The sequence below is a fragment of the Oncorhynchus clarkii genome, chromosome 1, assembly GCF_045791955.1.
Source record: "Oncorhynchus clarkii lewisi isolate Uvic-CL-2024 chromosome 1, UVic_Ocla_1.0, whole genome shotgun sequence".
Lineage (NCBI taxonomy): Eukaryota > Metazoa > Chordata > Actinopteri > Salmoniformes > Salmonidae > Oncorhynchus > Oncorhynchus clarkii.
In genome coordinates, this window is record NC_092147.1 from 66,135,909 (window position 1) to 66,153,849 (window position 17,941).

Consider the following 17,941-nt stretch of genomic DNA (forward strand, 5'->3'; position numbering starts at 1 on the left):
TAATGTGGACTTCTTCATTACTGCAGTCCAATGGCCGAGCTCACATGATGTTTGGCAATATGAAAGTTGGCCACTCATAGAATATCTATAACTCAACATGGAATTAAAAGCAATAGAGAAGAGCTGGAGGGAAATTCAGCTTATAATATCTATGAAGAAGACTCAATGTTTAGTGTTCTGGACATTCCTCCCAGAAGACATACCGTATATACACAAAGGAACAAATACGAAGAAGGGGTAAGCATAGCGACAGGACGGGACACAGATTGACTTCCTATTTACACATTTCCTTCTGAATAGAATTATGCAGCAAATATCTTTCTCCCCAGTTGTCCTTTTCATGTCAAATGTGACAGGAGAAGTTACTGAGTTGAACTTTGTTATAGGAAGCACAGTGAGTTGTTGATTTAAGGCAAGTCGAGTATCCCCTCTTACAATGTCCTTGGTTGTCTGGATTGCTCGTAGCTCTTGAAGCAGGTCGCATTTGAAGCCCACTGGACGTGTATACCATTGCAGTATGGTTCTTTTTTGTAGGCACAGCATCTATCGATCCAATATACATTTACATTTAAATTCATATAATTATAGTACCTTATTTCATAATTACTCTACTTAAGAGTCAAGAGTTATATTTCCATATGGCAGGAGAAGACTGTCCTGAAGAGGGGGAAAAAATTAGCATAAAACATTTACAGGCAAAAATTGAACATGATTGGCGGGAGGTGACGATTGCGAGGGCAGTGTCTTGGTTTGAAGTGTGGCTCTAAAGTTCCTACATAATATGACTTTGTCCATCAACATGTGAGCAGACACATGTCCTTCCCCCTCCTCACACCATGTCCTGTTTTGGCTTTCACAGAAAGCGTCAAATCGCAGTACGTTGCTTCCTACAACCCAGAACTCCTCTGGTCAGGGAGGGAATAGGCGGGAGAGTGAACCTATACAGTTTTCTTTAGTCAAAAAACACCTCTGCAGCAGCGTCTGTCCATTGTGGTTATAGAGATTCATGAGGGTTGAGGCTCAATGTCCAAGGCCCTGTGGCAGGGTCCCCCCTCCCCCATCCACTGTTTCTCCTCCCCCGCCTCCTGAACAGAGGTGACATATTCTGCATCATGACATTGGGACATACTGGGGAGTTCGGGCTCTCGATCGGGCTGTGTTGAGTACGTAGGGGTAAAATATCACATTTTGATGTCCTGTGATTCCACCATTTTGGCCAGGGTCTTCTTGACTCGTAAGATGGTGAGGCGTGAGGCGGGGTTGTGGGCCCAGCACTCAGACATCAGCTTCAGCATGGTTCTCAGACACTGGAGAAAACACACACACACACACCATTGTAGGAGTTGTTTTTCCTTCTGCTTATGCATTGTTTTTAAAGTGCTGCTAAGCTTGCATATATACCACTCTGAAAAAGCACTACTTACGCTAATAAAGACAAATGCATTCTCTAAAACACTGCTACATTTGGATAATCGCCTTTGTGTAAATGCCAAGTATACGCTCTTCACTTTCTTTCTGAAGGTTGCGTGCAATCAAAACAATATTCCCCTGATAAATCATGTCCCCGCAGTGACGCAGGTGTTGACATTCGTGGCTAGCTCCACTCTCAGACTCACCTCGTCACCGTTCCACCTGTTGGACACGGTGGGCCGCAGCCCTTTCACACACACCACCTCCAGCATGTCCTCGAAGGACGGGTCTGACGGCACCATCTCATAGTATGGCAGCTGATGATCCTCCACTATACCTGAGAGAGATGAGAGAGAGAGAGAGATTACGGTGTGCGACAGAACACTGGTTCAACAATACCGTGTGTAGTGCTTTTCATAACCAGTTGAAATCTTACGCCTCACGTGTACACAAATACCGGTATGCCTGTAGATTCAGAACTATAATGTGTGTGTGTGTGTAAGCGTCTGTGTGTGTCCGTACCTCCTGTTATACAGCGGCGGGCCATCTCCCAGATGACGAGGCCGTAGCTATATATATCAGCCATGATGTAGGCCTGGAAGTGGTTCTTGTTCAGGGTCTCGGCCAGCACCTCTGGGGCCATGTACCTCCGGGTCCCCACCCGTGTACTCAGAGGGACGTCTACCTCGTTGGTATCACTGAGGACAAGAACGGGAATTCAGAATAATCTACAGGGAAATGGTCAATGGCGCTCCAGAAACAACAGTTCAGAACTCTTCAGAGGAACGGCCATATGTGAAAACATGGGTTGTGTACACCGTAGGGTTAGGGCACACCGTAGCAAAAGCGTTTTATAACACAAAATGATTGCTACTCATTGGACAAGCTCAGCTACTCCCCCTACCGATTTGTCAGTTTTCTTTATTTTGGTGGTTAATAAATAAAACCTTGATTAAAATCTCCATTGCTGAGCAGCATCCTACCTGTTGAACTTGACGGCCAGTCCCAGGTCAGCGATGCAGCAGGTGCCATTCTTCTTCATCAGGATGTTCTTGCTCTTCAGGTCTCGGTGGGCGATGGCCGGCTTGCCCTGGGTGCCGTAGATCTCCGTGTGGAGGTGACACAGGCCGCAGGCGGCGGAGTAGGCCAGTCGCAGCAGGCTCTGGGTGTCCAGCGTGGTGAACCTCAGGTAGTCATACAGGGAGCCGTTCTCGTGGTAGTCTGTGATGAGGAAGAGCTGGGTGAAGGCCCCGGTACCCTTGATGTCTGCCGCTATGAAACCTGCAGACGTGAGAAGAGAGGTGAGGGGTGTTTAGTGCTGCAGTGAGATGTAGGCCTTGCCCTGATACATGACTGTTGACCTCAGCCATGTATGTACAAGGGCAAATGTAGACCTAAGATCACATCACAGTCAATCAAGGCTCTCTACATTACACTTACGTTGAGACTAATTTAGATAAATTTAGAAAGAAAACGGCAGTATATGGCTTAGATGGAGGCAGAGATAGCTGTCGTCTTTGCTACATGCGAGTGGTAGGAACGGCACTTACCCAGTATGTTCTCGTGCCTCATGAGGACTGTCTGGTAGATCTCGGTCTCTCTGAACCAGCTGGCCTCCTCCCGGGTGAAGAACACCTTGACGGCCACCTTCTCTCCCCGCCAGCGGCCCAGCCACACCTCGCCGTAGCGCCCCTTGCCGATCTGACGCACCATCTGGATCTGCTTGGCAATGGTGCGCTGCACCTACAAGACACATCAGGGAGAGAGGCACTGAGCATTCATATCAGATCAACAGTAGCTTACCACAGATCATACCTACTACAACCTTCACCATTTGTTAATTCGGTATTCGCTGTTGCAAGCCAGATATGCACGTTTTGCTTCGTAAGGCCCATGATGTTATACTTAAGCAATAAGGCCCGAGGGTATATGGCCAATATACTACGGCTAAGAGCGGTTGTTAGCACGACGCAACGCGGAGTGTCTGGATACAGCTCTTAGCCGTGGTATACTGGCCATATACCACAAACCCACAGAGGTGCCTTATTGCTATTATAAACTGCTTACCAATGTAATGAGAGCAGTAAAAATATGTTCTGTCATAGCAGTGGTATACGACTGTCAGCCAATCAGCATTCAGGGCCCGAACCATCCAGTTTATAATTTACAAATTCACTTAACCTAATATAACCTCCCTATGGACAAAGACACACACATAACCGCTGTTACTCTTTCCTGGAAAGCAGAAGTCACGTTTTGAGTCACCTATTATGTAACCATAGCTAAAGGCTTTTCACCCAGGTCACATGCTCCAAAGCCCCTCCCTGTGCAGTGAGGGGTCCTTACCAGCAGGGGGAGCCCAGAGCCACTGCCAGAAGACTGGCACTGGTTGATGAGGTCTTTGAGAGACTCTCCCACAGGGATGAAGGCCTCGTCCTGCTCCAGGTCCCGGTGGTACTGCTGCCGCTCCGTCTGCCACTTGTACCTGACAGGAACACATACAGATCAGTACAGGGCACACATGCTAAAGCTACAATAGATGAATGTCAAGCGCGGTACTGTAGCAACAATCTGCCTTTGTCCCCAAACAGTCGAAAACAGTCCAACTTAGTCACAAACCCATTGAAAGTATTCATAGAAATGCTAACTGACACCAACATGTGACTGACTAATATTCTCCCACAAGTTAAGTTAACCAGGACTGAATTCCCATATACATATGGAAATAAAGTTGGAATCTCGCTTTGTGTCAGCTTTTCTCTGGAGTAGTCCTACCTGTAGTAACAGACTACTGTGATGCAGATGAGAGTGCAGCAGCATACGGTCATTGATATAAGGAACGCCAGCCAGTGGGCACTGCCAAAGTAGGAACCTGCAAAACACCACGAGTCTGAGTCACGAAATTGAGTATCAGACCCTGACATACCAGCACAAGAATACTCTTCTGGGGCCACTATACAGAGGAACACCAGCAGTAGAGTAACATAGTTGGCCCTAAGCCTCACCAGTGTCCATTGGGGGAGGTAATGTGGGCTGCAGGTCCCGATTACAGAAGTCCGTCCCGCAGCATTCGATCGTTCGCCTGGTCTGAGCCCTGGGCGAATCCTGAAAATAATTCAATGAAACCATGTTTTTTGTTGTTGTTGTGGCACTCAATTCAACAGGGGTTATTCAAACAATAACTCAAATATGAATAATAGCTATACACACGTATAATAACTATACTAGAACATGTTACAACATATAATTGACACCCCTGTGTCACGGTCCTGCCCCCTTCCATACAGACCACGACACACGCTTACCTTGCATTGAAAATGTGAGCCTTCATACTTCATGCAGCCAGAGGTCAGAATAGCTTCTCCGTTCTCATCCTCCTCTATGATGGCAAAACATTGGCCATTCGTCCTGCAATAAAAAAATAGAGAATTCAATGAGTACAGTTCCCAAACACACTTACGCCTCGATCATTGCACAAAATGGTACACAGCATCATCTGGATGGGTGTGCAACAAAAGTTCAACATTCACCTTCTGCTACCATTTCTGTCAAGTCGTCTACGCAAACAGTTTGATGCATACGTTCGATAAATCCAACATACGCACCACACCGAACGCACTGCAACGCAGCGAGGCAAACAAATCGTTCCATTGGATATGAATGTACTTCTGGTGTACCAAAAGGCAATGACGCCGAGATCGAGGAGTTAAGTCAGAGTTGACATTCATCACAGACCCAAAAGTCAGAGTTGGAACAAACATATCAATTAAGAATTTGGCCTTGGTTGGTTACTCACTCGCAGGTGTTATTTTTGTGGTCCTCTGGACAGTAACCCGAGCAGTAGCAGCTCAGAAAGCGGGCGGCGTCCTCTGGGGCCACCGTGGTGTCGTCCCCGGGCTTCCTGGACTCATGCTTGTGCCCGGTGCCGTGGAGCATGTGGTCTGGATTCTGACCAGCTGGATGGACGGAGGGAGAGAAAGAGAGAGAGAGAGAGAGAGAGAGAGAGAGAGAGAGAGAGAGAGAGAGAGAGAGAGAGAGAGAGAGGGGGGGGGGGAGAGAGAGAGAGAGAGAGAGAGAGAGAGAGAGAGAGAGAGAGAGAGAGAGAGAGAGAGAGAGAGAGAGAGAGAGAGAGAGAGAGGGGGGGGGGGGGGGGTGGTTTCGTTTTATAATGACAGTGAAAATGTCACAATCCATCCTTTTTTCCCTCCATCTGGGAGACACTGTCTGCCGTCGCAAAAACACAGGTTTTCACTGCACACGTCACTGTTGCCAGAAATACAGAACATAAACACATTGTGTAACATTTTCATTCCCCCGCCTAACACAACATCTTGTTTGAAGAGTTAGAGTAGTCAAATACTAGGCTATATATTCATAGTAAACACAACTGTCCTATGGTGGGTTTGATTTATCTGCTGCTGCCCCCCCCCCCCATGTGATAAGTCTGATCCATATATGGCCAGAGGGCTATTTATACTCTGTGCTAGTGTCCAGTTAGAGCCATCACATGCATGAGCGTAAGCAGAGCAGAATACTGGCGGGCCAAGCCAACATCTGTTGTTCGCTACATTATCACTGTTGTCAATCTGATTGCAGTTACATATGAAATTGAAAACAACGGCATGGTTTTAACGGAGAAAAAACTAATATTCATGCAGGCCATTATGTTGTGGTTCTTTATAATGGCAAGGTTTAGTACACAGCAAATGTTCACTGCTAAAATCAGTGTACGCTGGTTAAACTAGCCGAGCGCACTGCCAGGACTCCGTATTAACCGCACCTAAAAAAGGGGCCTTGGCAACAAATCTACTGACATCTTAAGGAGCCAGTCAGAGCCATTAAGACTAGATACATGGCACCATGGATACAAAGCCAGGAAGAGGACATTTTACAGAGGCACACTAATATACGTTAAGTCCCTAATGCTGCATTAAAATGTTGAGTATGAGCTCACTGTGTGACTACTCCTATCCTCACATTAGTGTCTGGTACTCCCTCCAACTCTTCTCATGCCCTTTCTCCTGATCTCTTTTCCTCTCCCCTTGCAATGCCCTGACCCACTTTCCTTATCAGTCCTCCTCTTGCCCGCTTCTTTTTGTACAATCTTTTTGCTTCTCCTGTCTGTTGTTCCTCCATTGTCCTCCTTGTTCCATATCCTTCTCTTCTTGACTTATACCTCGTCCGAGCCCCTCCTTTCTCTTCCCCTCCCCCTCTCAGTCTGCTGCCCCCCCCCCAGGAGAGTGGACCTGGGCTGTGGGGCTCCTGTGAGTCGTGAGCATAAAGCACAAAGTGATGTCTGTGTGCAGCGCTCGGCGCGGCTTCGGCACTTCCTCTGGAGCATGACGCGACTCGAGCCTGCTCCAGTTCAGACATGTCTGCAGAGAGCCAATCACCTGCAAACCTACACTTTGAAACGTCTCGGCAGCAGAACGGCACCCTTTTTTCCCCTCTTCCCTCTCCCGGCTGCTTGTCTCCAGCTCCGCATTCCTTCCCGAGACCCCATTACTGGCTTCAGGGTTGCTGTTCTTGTTTTCCTCAACTTTTCTCGTTCCTTTTACAGCCCTGGTGGCTCTAGATTCAGGCTGCATTCTCAGAGTAATTTTACTGGTAAATGACCATTTAAAAGGAGAGCCCGAGAGATAAAGGAGCTCCTGTTGGGCTTCGGCTCCTTTTTTACAGTTCATTTGTACGCTGATCATGTACTTACAGACTCACCGGCTTACTGACGTCAGACAGCCTAACAGTCAACCAGGACTACTACTTCTACGAACGCTTCACTTTTAGTGTTGTACTTCAGCCAAAATGATGGAACCCCACAGGGTGGCAGACAAAAGTGTGCCAGTCTTAACTTAGTTTTGGGATCCTTTAGAATCAAAAGCTATTATGTAAAAACATAACTGTATAAAATTAAAAGCAACTGTTAGGCCTCTGTATAACAACTAAAGCAAAGCAGACCAGAACTCTTCAGTAATATTTTAAGACAAGCAGGCAAGTGACTCACTACAATCCTCAATGTGGTCAACACTAAGGTCATATCACCAGAGCAGAGAGAAATCACTGTGGCAGGGGGTTGTGAGATCATAGCCGTATGCTTGAGCTGGGGTCCTCGGGGCATAGAACAAACCCTAATCTGTTGTACAAACAAGGGTGGCAGGAGTTATCGGTGGCGGAACTGACGGCAACACCCTGAAAGAAAAAAGAGTCCCGAGCAGTTCTCGAGTGAGATAGCAGAGCTGGTCTCAGAAGCTGTGAAACCCGGGGCTTTTGATGTCCGCCTTCTACCAGTGAAGAGGAAAAGAACACACCGATTACAGGACTCCAGAGTTCCAACCAAACACTCAGACCAACATCCTCCTGGGGGGGGGGGGGGGGGGGGGGGTAAACTCAGTCTCTTTACTCTGCATGCGTCACACACACACACACACACACACGCATCCAAAGAAATAAAGCTCCTAAAAGGAGGCAGATAGTCTAGACCTCTTGCCGTTGATATTACACACAGGAGATTTAATCAAAATAATATCTGAAATTGTTGCACTAATAAACTATACTTAAGTGGTGGCATGGCCCAGGGCCCAGTTTGAGCTGGGCTGTCCCCTGGCGAAGTCAGATTGGCACAGAGCAGTGTTGGGAGGCAGTGTGGAAACTTATAAACACACAGCAGACTGGAACCAGATCAAACGGGCCAAGCCCCAAATAGAAACCAGAGAGCTGAGGGTAGATGGCTCTCTTTCTCCCTCCCACACTCCTTCTCTCTCCGCTCCTTCGCTCTCCCTCTGGGAGCTGTGCTCGGTCTCGACTGGCTTGAGTCATGTTTGAGGGATGGGGAAAGGGATTCAGGAGGCTCCAGGATGCTTTGATGAGGTGATGAAAGCCTCTTTATAGTCCCTGAGTAAGCACATAAAACTCGGGACACGTTTTTACTGTAGTGACTGGGAGCGTCGAGGACTTCTGAGGACTCTCTCCCACTGGAGTCTACAGAGAAAGCCATGTTGACAATACAAGACTTAAAGTTCACCATCAAACCCACAAAGAGCCTCAAGGCCCTTTTTGTTTCTATTTGGCTGGGTCTCGCTAGTGAAGACACAGAGTACCTCTCTTCACCTCTACTAGGAGGCCTGTGATTGGCTGGGGGCCGTGATTGATGGAGAGCAGTGGCTGTCAGTGGGGCTGGAAATGGCTGCTGGTGCTCTCTCTGCCTCCACATGTGTGCTTAATTCTGCCGCCAGTCACGGCGGAGTCTGAGGTCTGGCAGAGCACCCCCAGTAATGAGCCTCTCCATCCCCAGTCAGCCACATGTTGCACTCTTAAAGGGCCAGCACACTCCAATGCTAACGAGCCAACCCATCTACTGGCAATGGAATGCAGTGCTCTTAAAGGGCCAGCAGCAGAGCATGTGCTTGTCAGAGCCAGCCATAAGAGTGCAGCGACATGAGATAAACAGTGTTCTGAACTGGTTGTTCTTCTAACAGGACACACTGTGGAGGTGAGGAGAGTCGTATATCTGCATACAAACACAGTCACTGAAACCTGCCCTCTCCTAAAATCTCAGGCGAAATTGAGTAAGAGTGTGTGTGTGTGAAAATGAGAGAGCAAGGTAGAGAGAGAGAGAGAGAGAGAGAGAGAGAAGAAAGAGAGATCAGTTCACAGCAACAAACCCCAGAGACAATCAACCTTCCTCTCTGACCTTGGGGGGGGGGGGGGGGGGATCTGGACAAAAAAAAAGAAAAAAGAAAGCTACCTGAAATTACAACTCTTGAAGTGGGTGAGTCGGCACGTAAATGAGAAGTTTGGAGGTATTAGCTGACAAGTATATAGATGAGCAAAAATGACTGCATTCAATAAATAATAACAAATACTGAGCTATATTGTATTCTCAACAAAATCATTTATACTAATACAATTGCTCAGAGAAAGATTTGTTTAACAAGTTGTAAAACATTCTCAAAAAAAGGTAGGGGGTCCACGTGTTTGGCACCCCTGTTTTCAATGACAATAACAGCAGAGCCTTTTTCTAAAATGTTTTCTGAGTTGGAGAACCCATTGGGAGGGATCTTAGACCATTCCTCCATACAGAATATTTCCAGATCCTTGATATGTAGGCAGTCATTGTAAATAAGAATTTGCTCTTAACTGACTTGCCTCGATAAATAAGGGTTAAATAGATAAATAAAAAGCATGTCTGCGTCTATGGACTGCCCACTTCAATTCAAACAGGTTTTCAATGGGTTTTGTCTGGAGACAGATGGCCATTGCAAAATTTAGATTTTGTGCCCAATTAACAATTTCTTTGTGGATTTGATGTGTGCCTGAGGTTAATGTCTTGCTAGGAGATCCACCTGTGGCCAAGTTTCAGCCTCCTGGTAATGGCAACCAGGTTTTTGGCTAAAAATGTCCTGGTAGTGGGTAAAGTTCATTATGCCTTTATGGACCTTAATGGCCCCAGGACCAGTGGAAAAGAAATAGCCCCAAACCATCAAAGAGCCACCACCATATTTTACAGTAGGTGTGGGGTTATTTTCTGCTTATGCGTTCTCATTTCAACACCAAACCCAACACTGGTGTGTGTGGTCAAAGACCTCTATTTTCATGTCATCTGACCAAAGTGCCGGTTCCAATCCAAAGACATTTAGCAAACTCCAGGCGTTTACATTTTTTTTGGATGAAATGAAAATAGTGCTCGTTGGTGATGTATTGAAAGGTATTGAAAACAGGGGTGTCTATCGTTTTTACTCCTACCTTTGAGGGGGGGAAAAGTAGTACTTGTTAGAAAAAAATCTATTTCTCTGAGCAATTATATTCATATAAAATAATATACATTTTCCACTTTTTGGAGCATACAATATTGTTCAATATTAAAAATTATTTTTGCTCATCTTTATCAAGGGTGTCAATCATTTCGGACCCCCACTGTAAGCCTTACAAGTGAACCCAGAGACTTCGATGGCTCCCCCTTTCAGCTCCATCACCACTTTCCCAGTGGCAAAGGACAGGATACAGAGAAGATATTTATACTTCTTGCGTTGTTCCTCCGGTTTGTGATGACAATAGAAAAGTGACAGCGGCTGTTACCAAATCTCCTCCTCGCAGGTAGTGTTACTGGAACCTCTTCACCACAGCACAAATCCAATACATTCTGTTCATCTTAGTCAGTGATTCACTACAAGGCTTTTGCCCAAGATGTAGGACAAAAAGAGAAAAAAACCCAGTGTGTGTTCTTTGAATGTTATTGGAGAATTTCCTGAGAAGTTCATTCAACAACCTCGGTTACCTGGCAACAGTTAAATACCTTGAAATAGGTATTTAACAAGCTGCTACAGCCTCACGCTAATTAAAACTCCTCACACATGGAAAACAACAGCAAATTAAAAAAACTAGACCTATAAAAACATGCGCCTTTTCCCCTTGGTGAGACAAAAGTGGAATTCTAATTGGTTTGTTGACACTTCAGGAGCAAAAAAAGTGAGTGTGAAAAGAGCATTCATGAGCTATCACAGCAGGCCCCTTATACAGCCACTCTGGCAGCCTCTTGCCCAGCGGGCACCTCTGTCCCTGCCCCCTCTCCCCATAACGCTTGGCATATGCCAGGCCCAGGCCCCACACTCCCTTACTAATCAGCAAGCGCAGCGGGGGAGAAAAAAAGCACAAAAAAAAAAGCGAGAGAAAAACCTCTCTCGTGGGATTGAATTATTTCCGGAGAACAATGAATGTTTGGAGTATTTTTTGCCCTGTAACGACTGACAGTATTATAGAGGAAATGGTTCACGTGAAAAAAGGAACCCAGAGTGCCAACAATCACTTCAACAGCTTCCTGTAGTGAGAGGGGGGGGGCATCAATGACTGAGCTGCTGGCGGGAAGGAAGGAGAGAGGCTAACCTGGCCCTGCCTGGGTACAGAGGCACTGTTTCACTGTACAGTATGCCTGGTACAAGGTAGACATGGGAGACCCAGAGTTAACGGAGACTAATCAAAACAATAGCATGGGCTCTTTGATAACAAAACAGGGTCCCAACCAGTCTCAGAGAGCGACGCTCTGATTTAATCATCCCTAAGACTTGGACCGGCCTTGCCTTCCTCTTATCAGCCTGCGTGTGGGTGTGTGTGAAGGAGTGCTAAAAAGCTCTGCTTTTAGAGTAATCAGATCCTGATATTTGCCTTCACATCTCATTGGCTGGTTAAAGGTGACCTTTTACGAGCCTGAGAGCGCTGTCTTTATGGCCCTGGTTGGCTTTATGGCTGCTGGTTGGTTCACTGTGGAGGCCCCGCCGGGCAGGCAGTATGAGAGCAACAGTAGGAGCAGCTAGAGGGAGGCCCTTTTATGAGGCCCCAGCACATTAAGATCCATATCCTCCCGGCATCAAACATGTCCAGGTAAAACCAGCGTTATACTTGAGGCCTGCGTGTGCCCGGTACATAGAAGAAAACGATCTTGGTGACTAAATTGTGCTGTGATCAGAGCGTATTCAGTGTCTCTTCCATACATCGTTCACTCACATAGCATGATCTCTCACGACACAAGGCAAAATGAGGCAATATCATCGGAACATCACATGATATTCAACATGGTCTAATCTCATTGATAACAGGGCATTTCCCAAGTGGGAAATGGGTGTTTCTGCACATCACGGTAACCTTGATATTGAGAGAAAGGACTGAGTTGTACCTATGGTGCTTGGTCCCCTAATTAGCATATATGCAAAAGTTCAATGTCATTGCCATATTATCCTGTTAGGACCACATGGAGGTTTTATTACTATTATTTAACTAGGTAGCTTACTTAGGTCATGCATTTCAAAAGGCATTGCATCACCAGCTAATGAATTCCATCACGGCCATTACAATGGCTTAAAATACTGATCTCTCCATAGTGGGGGATGGGGGACTGTGGGTCACATAAGGGCCTTGATTAAACAAAAGCAGAAATAAGTATTTATGCTAATTTAGTTGAACAACATTTATCATGCCCCTCCTCCATATGCAATAGATGGGGTGTTTCAAAACATATTATTTTGTCTTGGTGTCCCCCTTCGTAACGGAGATCAAATTGAAAGTAAATATTTCAAATCCTGTATTTACAATATTCGTCACGTGCCCACACACCTCTAATTCTGAAACGTAAGCATACCTCAGAGGGGTTGCCCTGGTAGTAGTTGTAGGTTTTTATAAAGCACCCAAGACCAATCTGCAAATTAATTTGACAATTGGAAAAAGAGCTAGTGTAAATACTGCAATGCGGGTTGGATTGATTTGAGCCCTTCATCTTCATTTTCAAGGTGATGATAGCATGTTTCTCCCCAAAACAATATCGCAATAAATGTGAGTCCACGTTCCAAATATAATTTTTTTTGCGCCCCATGGGGAATTCGAACTTAGACCGCAAGTGGTAATAGATGTCAGGAACTCGATGCCTTACAGCTGTAAGCCAACGGTCCAGAGAGGTATTTGCCCGCGATGAAGATCATCTTATTATCAGAGCCTGCCAGTGGACTTCTGGTTAGTATGCTTTATTGAGAAAGTGTTGGTATCATGTTAGCGCTGACCACATTTAGTCGACTGGTTGATTGTTTGGTTGATAGGCTGTTGATCGTCCGAGATTTCTTTAGTCAAGCAGTAGCAAAAAAATATATAGAAATAAATTAATGGTGTACAAGACACCTGTCTGATTGACGCCTGTGAGTGGACTGATCCATTGTGGAGGACGTTCGAATGGCACAGTCCATCACTTGAAGACATGTGCTACTGAAATTGCATATGTTTATATTATGTATGAACAACAGTCCAACACTAATAAAAATATGATTATTTTATAACAAAGACTCTTTCTCCTGAGTTGGATAGTGGTCGCTGTCCGCGGTTCTGAAACACATTATTGCGCTGTTGAATTGATGCCTTTTACTAGGCCATGTTGCTTTGTGCATAATAGCAAAGTTAACCAGCATCTTGGTGTTGAGAACAATGCAGCGGGGGCAGCAGCGGAGATAGGAGACAAAAAGAAAAGTGAGGCGAGAGGAAACCAACTTAATTAGGTCTATAATCAATAGACTAACTTAAAATTTTATAAAATCCTCCATATATACACATTGCATTAGGAAAGTATTCAGACCCCTTGACTTTTCCCACATTGCTACGTTACAGCCTTATTCTAAAATGGATTAAACTGTTTTCCCCCCTCAATTTTACACACAATACCACATAATTACAAAGCAAAAAAAGTTTAGAAATGTTTGCTAATTTATTAAAATACTGAAATTACATATACATAAGTATTGAGACCCTTTACTCAGTACTTTGTTGAAGCACCTTTGGCAGCGATTACAGCATCAAATCTTTTTGGGTAAGATGGCACACCTGTATTTGGGGAGCTTCTCCCATTCTTCTCTGCAGAGCCTCTCAAGCTCTGTCAGGTTGGATGGGGAGCATTGCTGCACATCTATTTTCAGGTCTCTCCAGAGATGTTTGATTGGGTTCAAGTCCAGGCTCTGGCTGGGCCACTCAAGGACATTCAGACTTATCCCGAAGCCACTCCTGCATTGTCTTGGCTGTGTGCTTAAGGTCGTTGTCCTGTTGGAAGGTGAACCTTCGCCCCAGTCTGAGGTCTTGAGCGCTCTGGAGCAGGTTTCATCAAGGATCTCTGTATTTTACTCCACTCATCTTTCTCTCGATTCTGACTAGTCATCCCTGCTGCTGAAAAACATTGCCACAGCATGACGCTGCCACCACCATGCTTCAACATAGTAATGGTGCCAGGTTTCTTCCAGATGTGAGGTTTGGCAATCAGGCCGAAGAGTTTATTCTTAGTTTCATCAGATCAGAGAATCTTGTTTCTCATGGTCAGAGTCCTTTAGGGGCCTTTTCGCAAACTCCAATTGAGCTGTCATGTGCCTTTTAATGAGGAGTGGGTTCCGTCTGGCCACTCTACCATACAGGCCTGATTGGTGGAATGCTGCATAGACGATTGTCCTTCTGGAAGTTTCTTCCATCTCCACAGAGGAAGTCTAGAGCTCTGTCAGAGTGACCATCTGGTTCTTGGTCTCGAGTCTCATAAGGCATTCCTGCTTTGAAAATATTTGCAAACCTGATTTCGCTTTGTCATTTAAGTTAGTGTGTAGAATGCTGAGGATATTGTTTTTTTAAATACATTTTAGGGTAAGGCTGTAACGTAACAAAATGTGGAAAAAGTCAAGGTCTTGAACACTTTCTGGAGGCACTGCATATCTACAGAAATAAGACAGATCCTGCCTCTGTTGGCTGCTTGGTTGATAGCCTACTGATTCCATGAGCACCAATCCTCATGCAACAATTTCCCAAATTCAGCTGTTTTTAATCTTTGCTATAAAGTAATAAATGCTTTACACTTTCTTTTTTTAATAATTTATTTAATTTTGTTCAAATTTTCAAAATGGTCATACAAATTCTATTTCTACTTCTTTCCTCAATCTCCTTATTGTTGTTATTATGATCATCATTCAATCAAATTTGATTAAATAACATTTTATTCGTCACATACATGTTTAGCAGATGTTATTGCGGGTGTAGCAAAATGTTTGCGAAATGGATAAGTAATGTCGTAATTAGTAGGCTTATACCCTGACTACACTGCTCGCGTCATGTGCGCTAGCTTTTCAAAATAAGTTTAGAAATCTATGTTATTCAATTATTGCACCCACACTGCTCTCGAGCGTCACCAAGGGTTAAAGTAGAAGTCCTTTCTATTTCTGACGCAGATCGCGCTGCAAGTCCTGCCTCTCCCATCTCCTCATTGGTTTATAGAAGCCATCTCCTCATTGGTTATACCCACGTGGGCGATTGAAAGACGAACTGTGTTGCTGGTCATTGTGGTAATACTATGAAAGTTTTGATGCCAATCACCATACAAGTTCAAAGATGAAAAAGCCTGGGAGGAGAGATGACTAGAAACAATTCGGTTGACCGTTTTATGTGTGGATAAATTGTCGGAGTAGAGGACCTTGTGCATTTCAGGTAAAATAACAACTCAATGTTTATATCCATGGACAAATTTACTAGCAAACAGCAAGCTAGCTAAATAGGACAAATTAGCCAGCAAGTTTAAGCTAACTAGCTAAATTGCCATAAAGGTTCAATGCTTTTCGACCTGTCCCCAAATTAATGTAATTGGTTCAGAGTTTGTTTTGATATTTGAACCTGCGTGTTGTGGTCGCGTTTGGTGTAGGGGGAGGAAATAAATGTATGCACGATGGCGCACGCACGCAGCTAAAGCATACTAACCAGAAGTCCACTGGCAGGCTCTGATAATAAGATCTGCATCGCGAGCAAATACGTCTCTGGACCGTTGGCTTACAGCTGTAAAGCATCGAGTTCCTGGCATCTATTACCACTTGCGGTCTAAGTTCAAATTCCCCATGGGGCGCAAAAAAAATGATATTTGGAACTTGGACTCACATTTATTGCCTACACCATCGAGCTGTAGGCCTTAGAGCGCAACCAGTTTAGTCGTAGTACCGTAACTTACTTTGGCCTATAATTTAAATACTTATATAGGCTACTGTATCAATAATGTATTTGTTCATGTCATGACACAGCATACTAGTCATTAATGACGTGACATGCAATCAAGCGCTTTAGTTTTAAAATAAAATTAGCATAAACAATAAATAGGCCTAAACCATTCCATTTCAGAAATTGCATTCACAAATTAAGGACTTTTCTAGTCTTTGATGTAATAAAATACTCTAGTACGCTTATAATTTATTCAGTGTTGTTTACATTGTTCCAAATGGTGAGAAAAATATTGTAATCTAACAGCACCTGTTTGGCACACATAATATGCACACAGCGCTTGCTCCATACCTTATTTTACCTTTATCTCCAATATTTTCCACAACTAGTCACATTTATTCCACACATCTGACTTCCCCTTTACCTCCTGAGCAACCAGTAAACACATTCCCCGTTTCTAGTTTTTCACGTCCTCTGCATCTATTTTGCTTTCACATGTGTGACAGTGTTCAGAGTTTGTTATAACCAATTTATTGATGCGATTATGATATGCCATAAGTCAGGCCCGATTGGTCACGTGCATGCGACGCATACGTGTCACGTCAAGAGAGCAAGGGGTGAGGAAATGTTTTTTCCTAAACAAATGAGATTTCTGTAAGATACCTTTTCAGTTAGAAATGGCTGTAATTATGTTGCAGCTTCAGGAACAGAGCTATACACACGGACATTCTGTGGTGGTCACTGCAGCAGTGAGGAAGGAGACAACGGGTGCTAGTCACAGTCAGGCGCTGTAAGTCAGAGCCCGGCGGCACAATCAAATCAATTGCGGTCGGACTCCCTCTAGTCATTTATGCGTCTTAATTATTTAATCAAACAGGCATCAGACAAGCTCAGTGCATACAGTTGATTTGATTCAATTGGTCAAAAGAACAGACGACTCTTGGTCAACCAATTTTTTGGGGGTCTGGGACAGTCCTAGATCAGGTACAACTATGAATATTTATGAGCAATTCCCCCAACACACAGTTACCCAATAACCTTACATCAAAAACAGCATATTAGAGTATCCTTCCAACTAAATAGAGTGGGAGGCACAGACAGTTGTGCGTAGTAATAAGAGAGGTGGCGGGGGCAGTGGGACAACAACAGAGGACTACAATAACAGAGGAGCCAGTCTTACTTTGAATACCTTCAGCTCTGATCACCAGTAGGATCCAGACTCCCACCGCAGCGATGAAAAAGGGAAGCACTGTCATCTTGGCACAGTGACTTGCTGAGTGGGCTGGACTGCGCTCTGTGGGAGCTTGTTGGTCACTGGTGGTCACCCCTGTGGGCTCTGATGGTGTGCCTTGTCCTGTCCCTTCCTGGTTCAGCTCAGGGAGAGCAGGAGCATAGTGGAGGTACGGGTGAATATGTATGGGGAGGGTGAGGCAAGTGGGTGAGGGAGGATGGGTAGGATGGCACAAAAACAAAAAACAAATCTTCCTTCTCACAGGCTACCTCGGTTGGAAACCCTGGAAAATTAGAGAGAAAGGGGAAATATTGTTAGAGAGGAAGCACAGTATAAAACACAGCTTCTAGAACACTTTAACGCCATTTTACAACCTGGATTTTCCTTGCATGTGTCACTGCAAAGTGGCAGGCCCTTGCACAGCAATGTTGTGATCAAGTTTGGAGAGGCCAGCGGGTTGACACTGACAGTCAACCCCTATTGTCTTTGTAAGCCCTCGGCTGCATGTGATCAGATTTGCTGAGCAATTTAGCACAAATTGGGAGCAAACATACCAGACTGTGGTGGATAAAAACAACAATGTTCACTGGAAAATTAGGAAAAAAGCGTCAATAGTACGGTTGGTCCATTTTGAGACGCCACAGCCAGTGCATTTGGAAAGTATTCAAGGCCCCTTAACTTTTTCCACATTTTGATGTGTCACAGCCTTTTCCTAAAATTGATGAAATAAATAAAAATCCTCAATCTGCACAAAATACCCCATAATGACAAAGCGAAAACAGGTTTAGACGTTTTTGCAAATGTATTATGCACAAACTATTC

The 17,941-nt window shown here is 44.8% G+C and overlaps 1 protein-coding gene across 2 annotated transcripts in view; it reads right to left on the reverse strand.

The window, feature by feature from the left end:
• The window catches only part of LOC139410660 (bone morphogenetic protein receptor type-1A-like), a 68,552-nt gene continuing 50,611 nt past the window's right edge, over positions 1 to 17,941 (reverse strand). Inside the window, exons 3-13 of one of the 2 annotated variants that reach the window (XM_071156031.1) lie at positions 17,069 to 17,402; positions 5,207 to 5,366; positions 4,716 to 4,818; positions 4,416 to 4,515; positions 4,186 to 4,282; positions 3,757 to 3,895; positions 2,961 to 3,153; positions 2,394 to 2,691; positions 1,933 to 2,108; positions 1,617 to 1,747; positions 1 to 1,307 (exon numbers count right to left, since the gene is read on the reverse strand). In XM_071156031.1, the coding sequence (XP_071012132.1) occupies positions 1,182 to 1,307; positions 1,617 to 1,747; positions 1,933 to 2,108; positions 2,394 to 2,691; positions 2,961 to 3,153; positions 3,757 to 3,895; positions 4,186 to 4,282; positions 4,416 to 4,515; positions 4,716 to 4,818; positions 5,207 to 5,366; positions 17,069 to 17,144 (1,599 nt within the window). In that variant the 5' untranslated portion in view covers positions 17,145 to 17,402 and the 3' untranslated portion in view covers positions 1 to 1,181. The remainder of the gene's footprint in view (positions 1,308 to 1,616; positions 1,748 to 1,932; positions 2,109 to 2,393; positions 2,692 to 2,960; positions 3,154 to 3,756; positions 3,896 to 4,185; positions 4,283 to 4,415; positions 4,516 to 4,715; positions 4,819 to 5,206; positions 5,367 to 17,068; positions 17,403 to 17,941) is intronic. The other variant, XM_071156042.1, reaches the window with a different exon arrangement.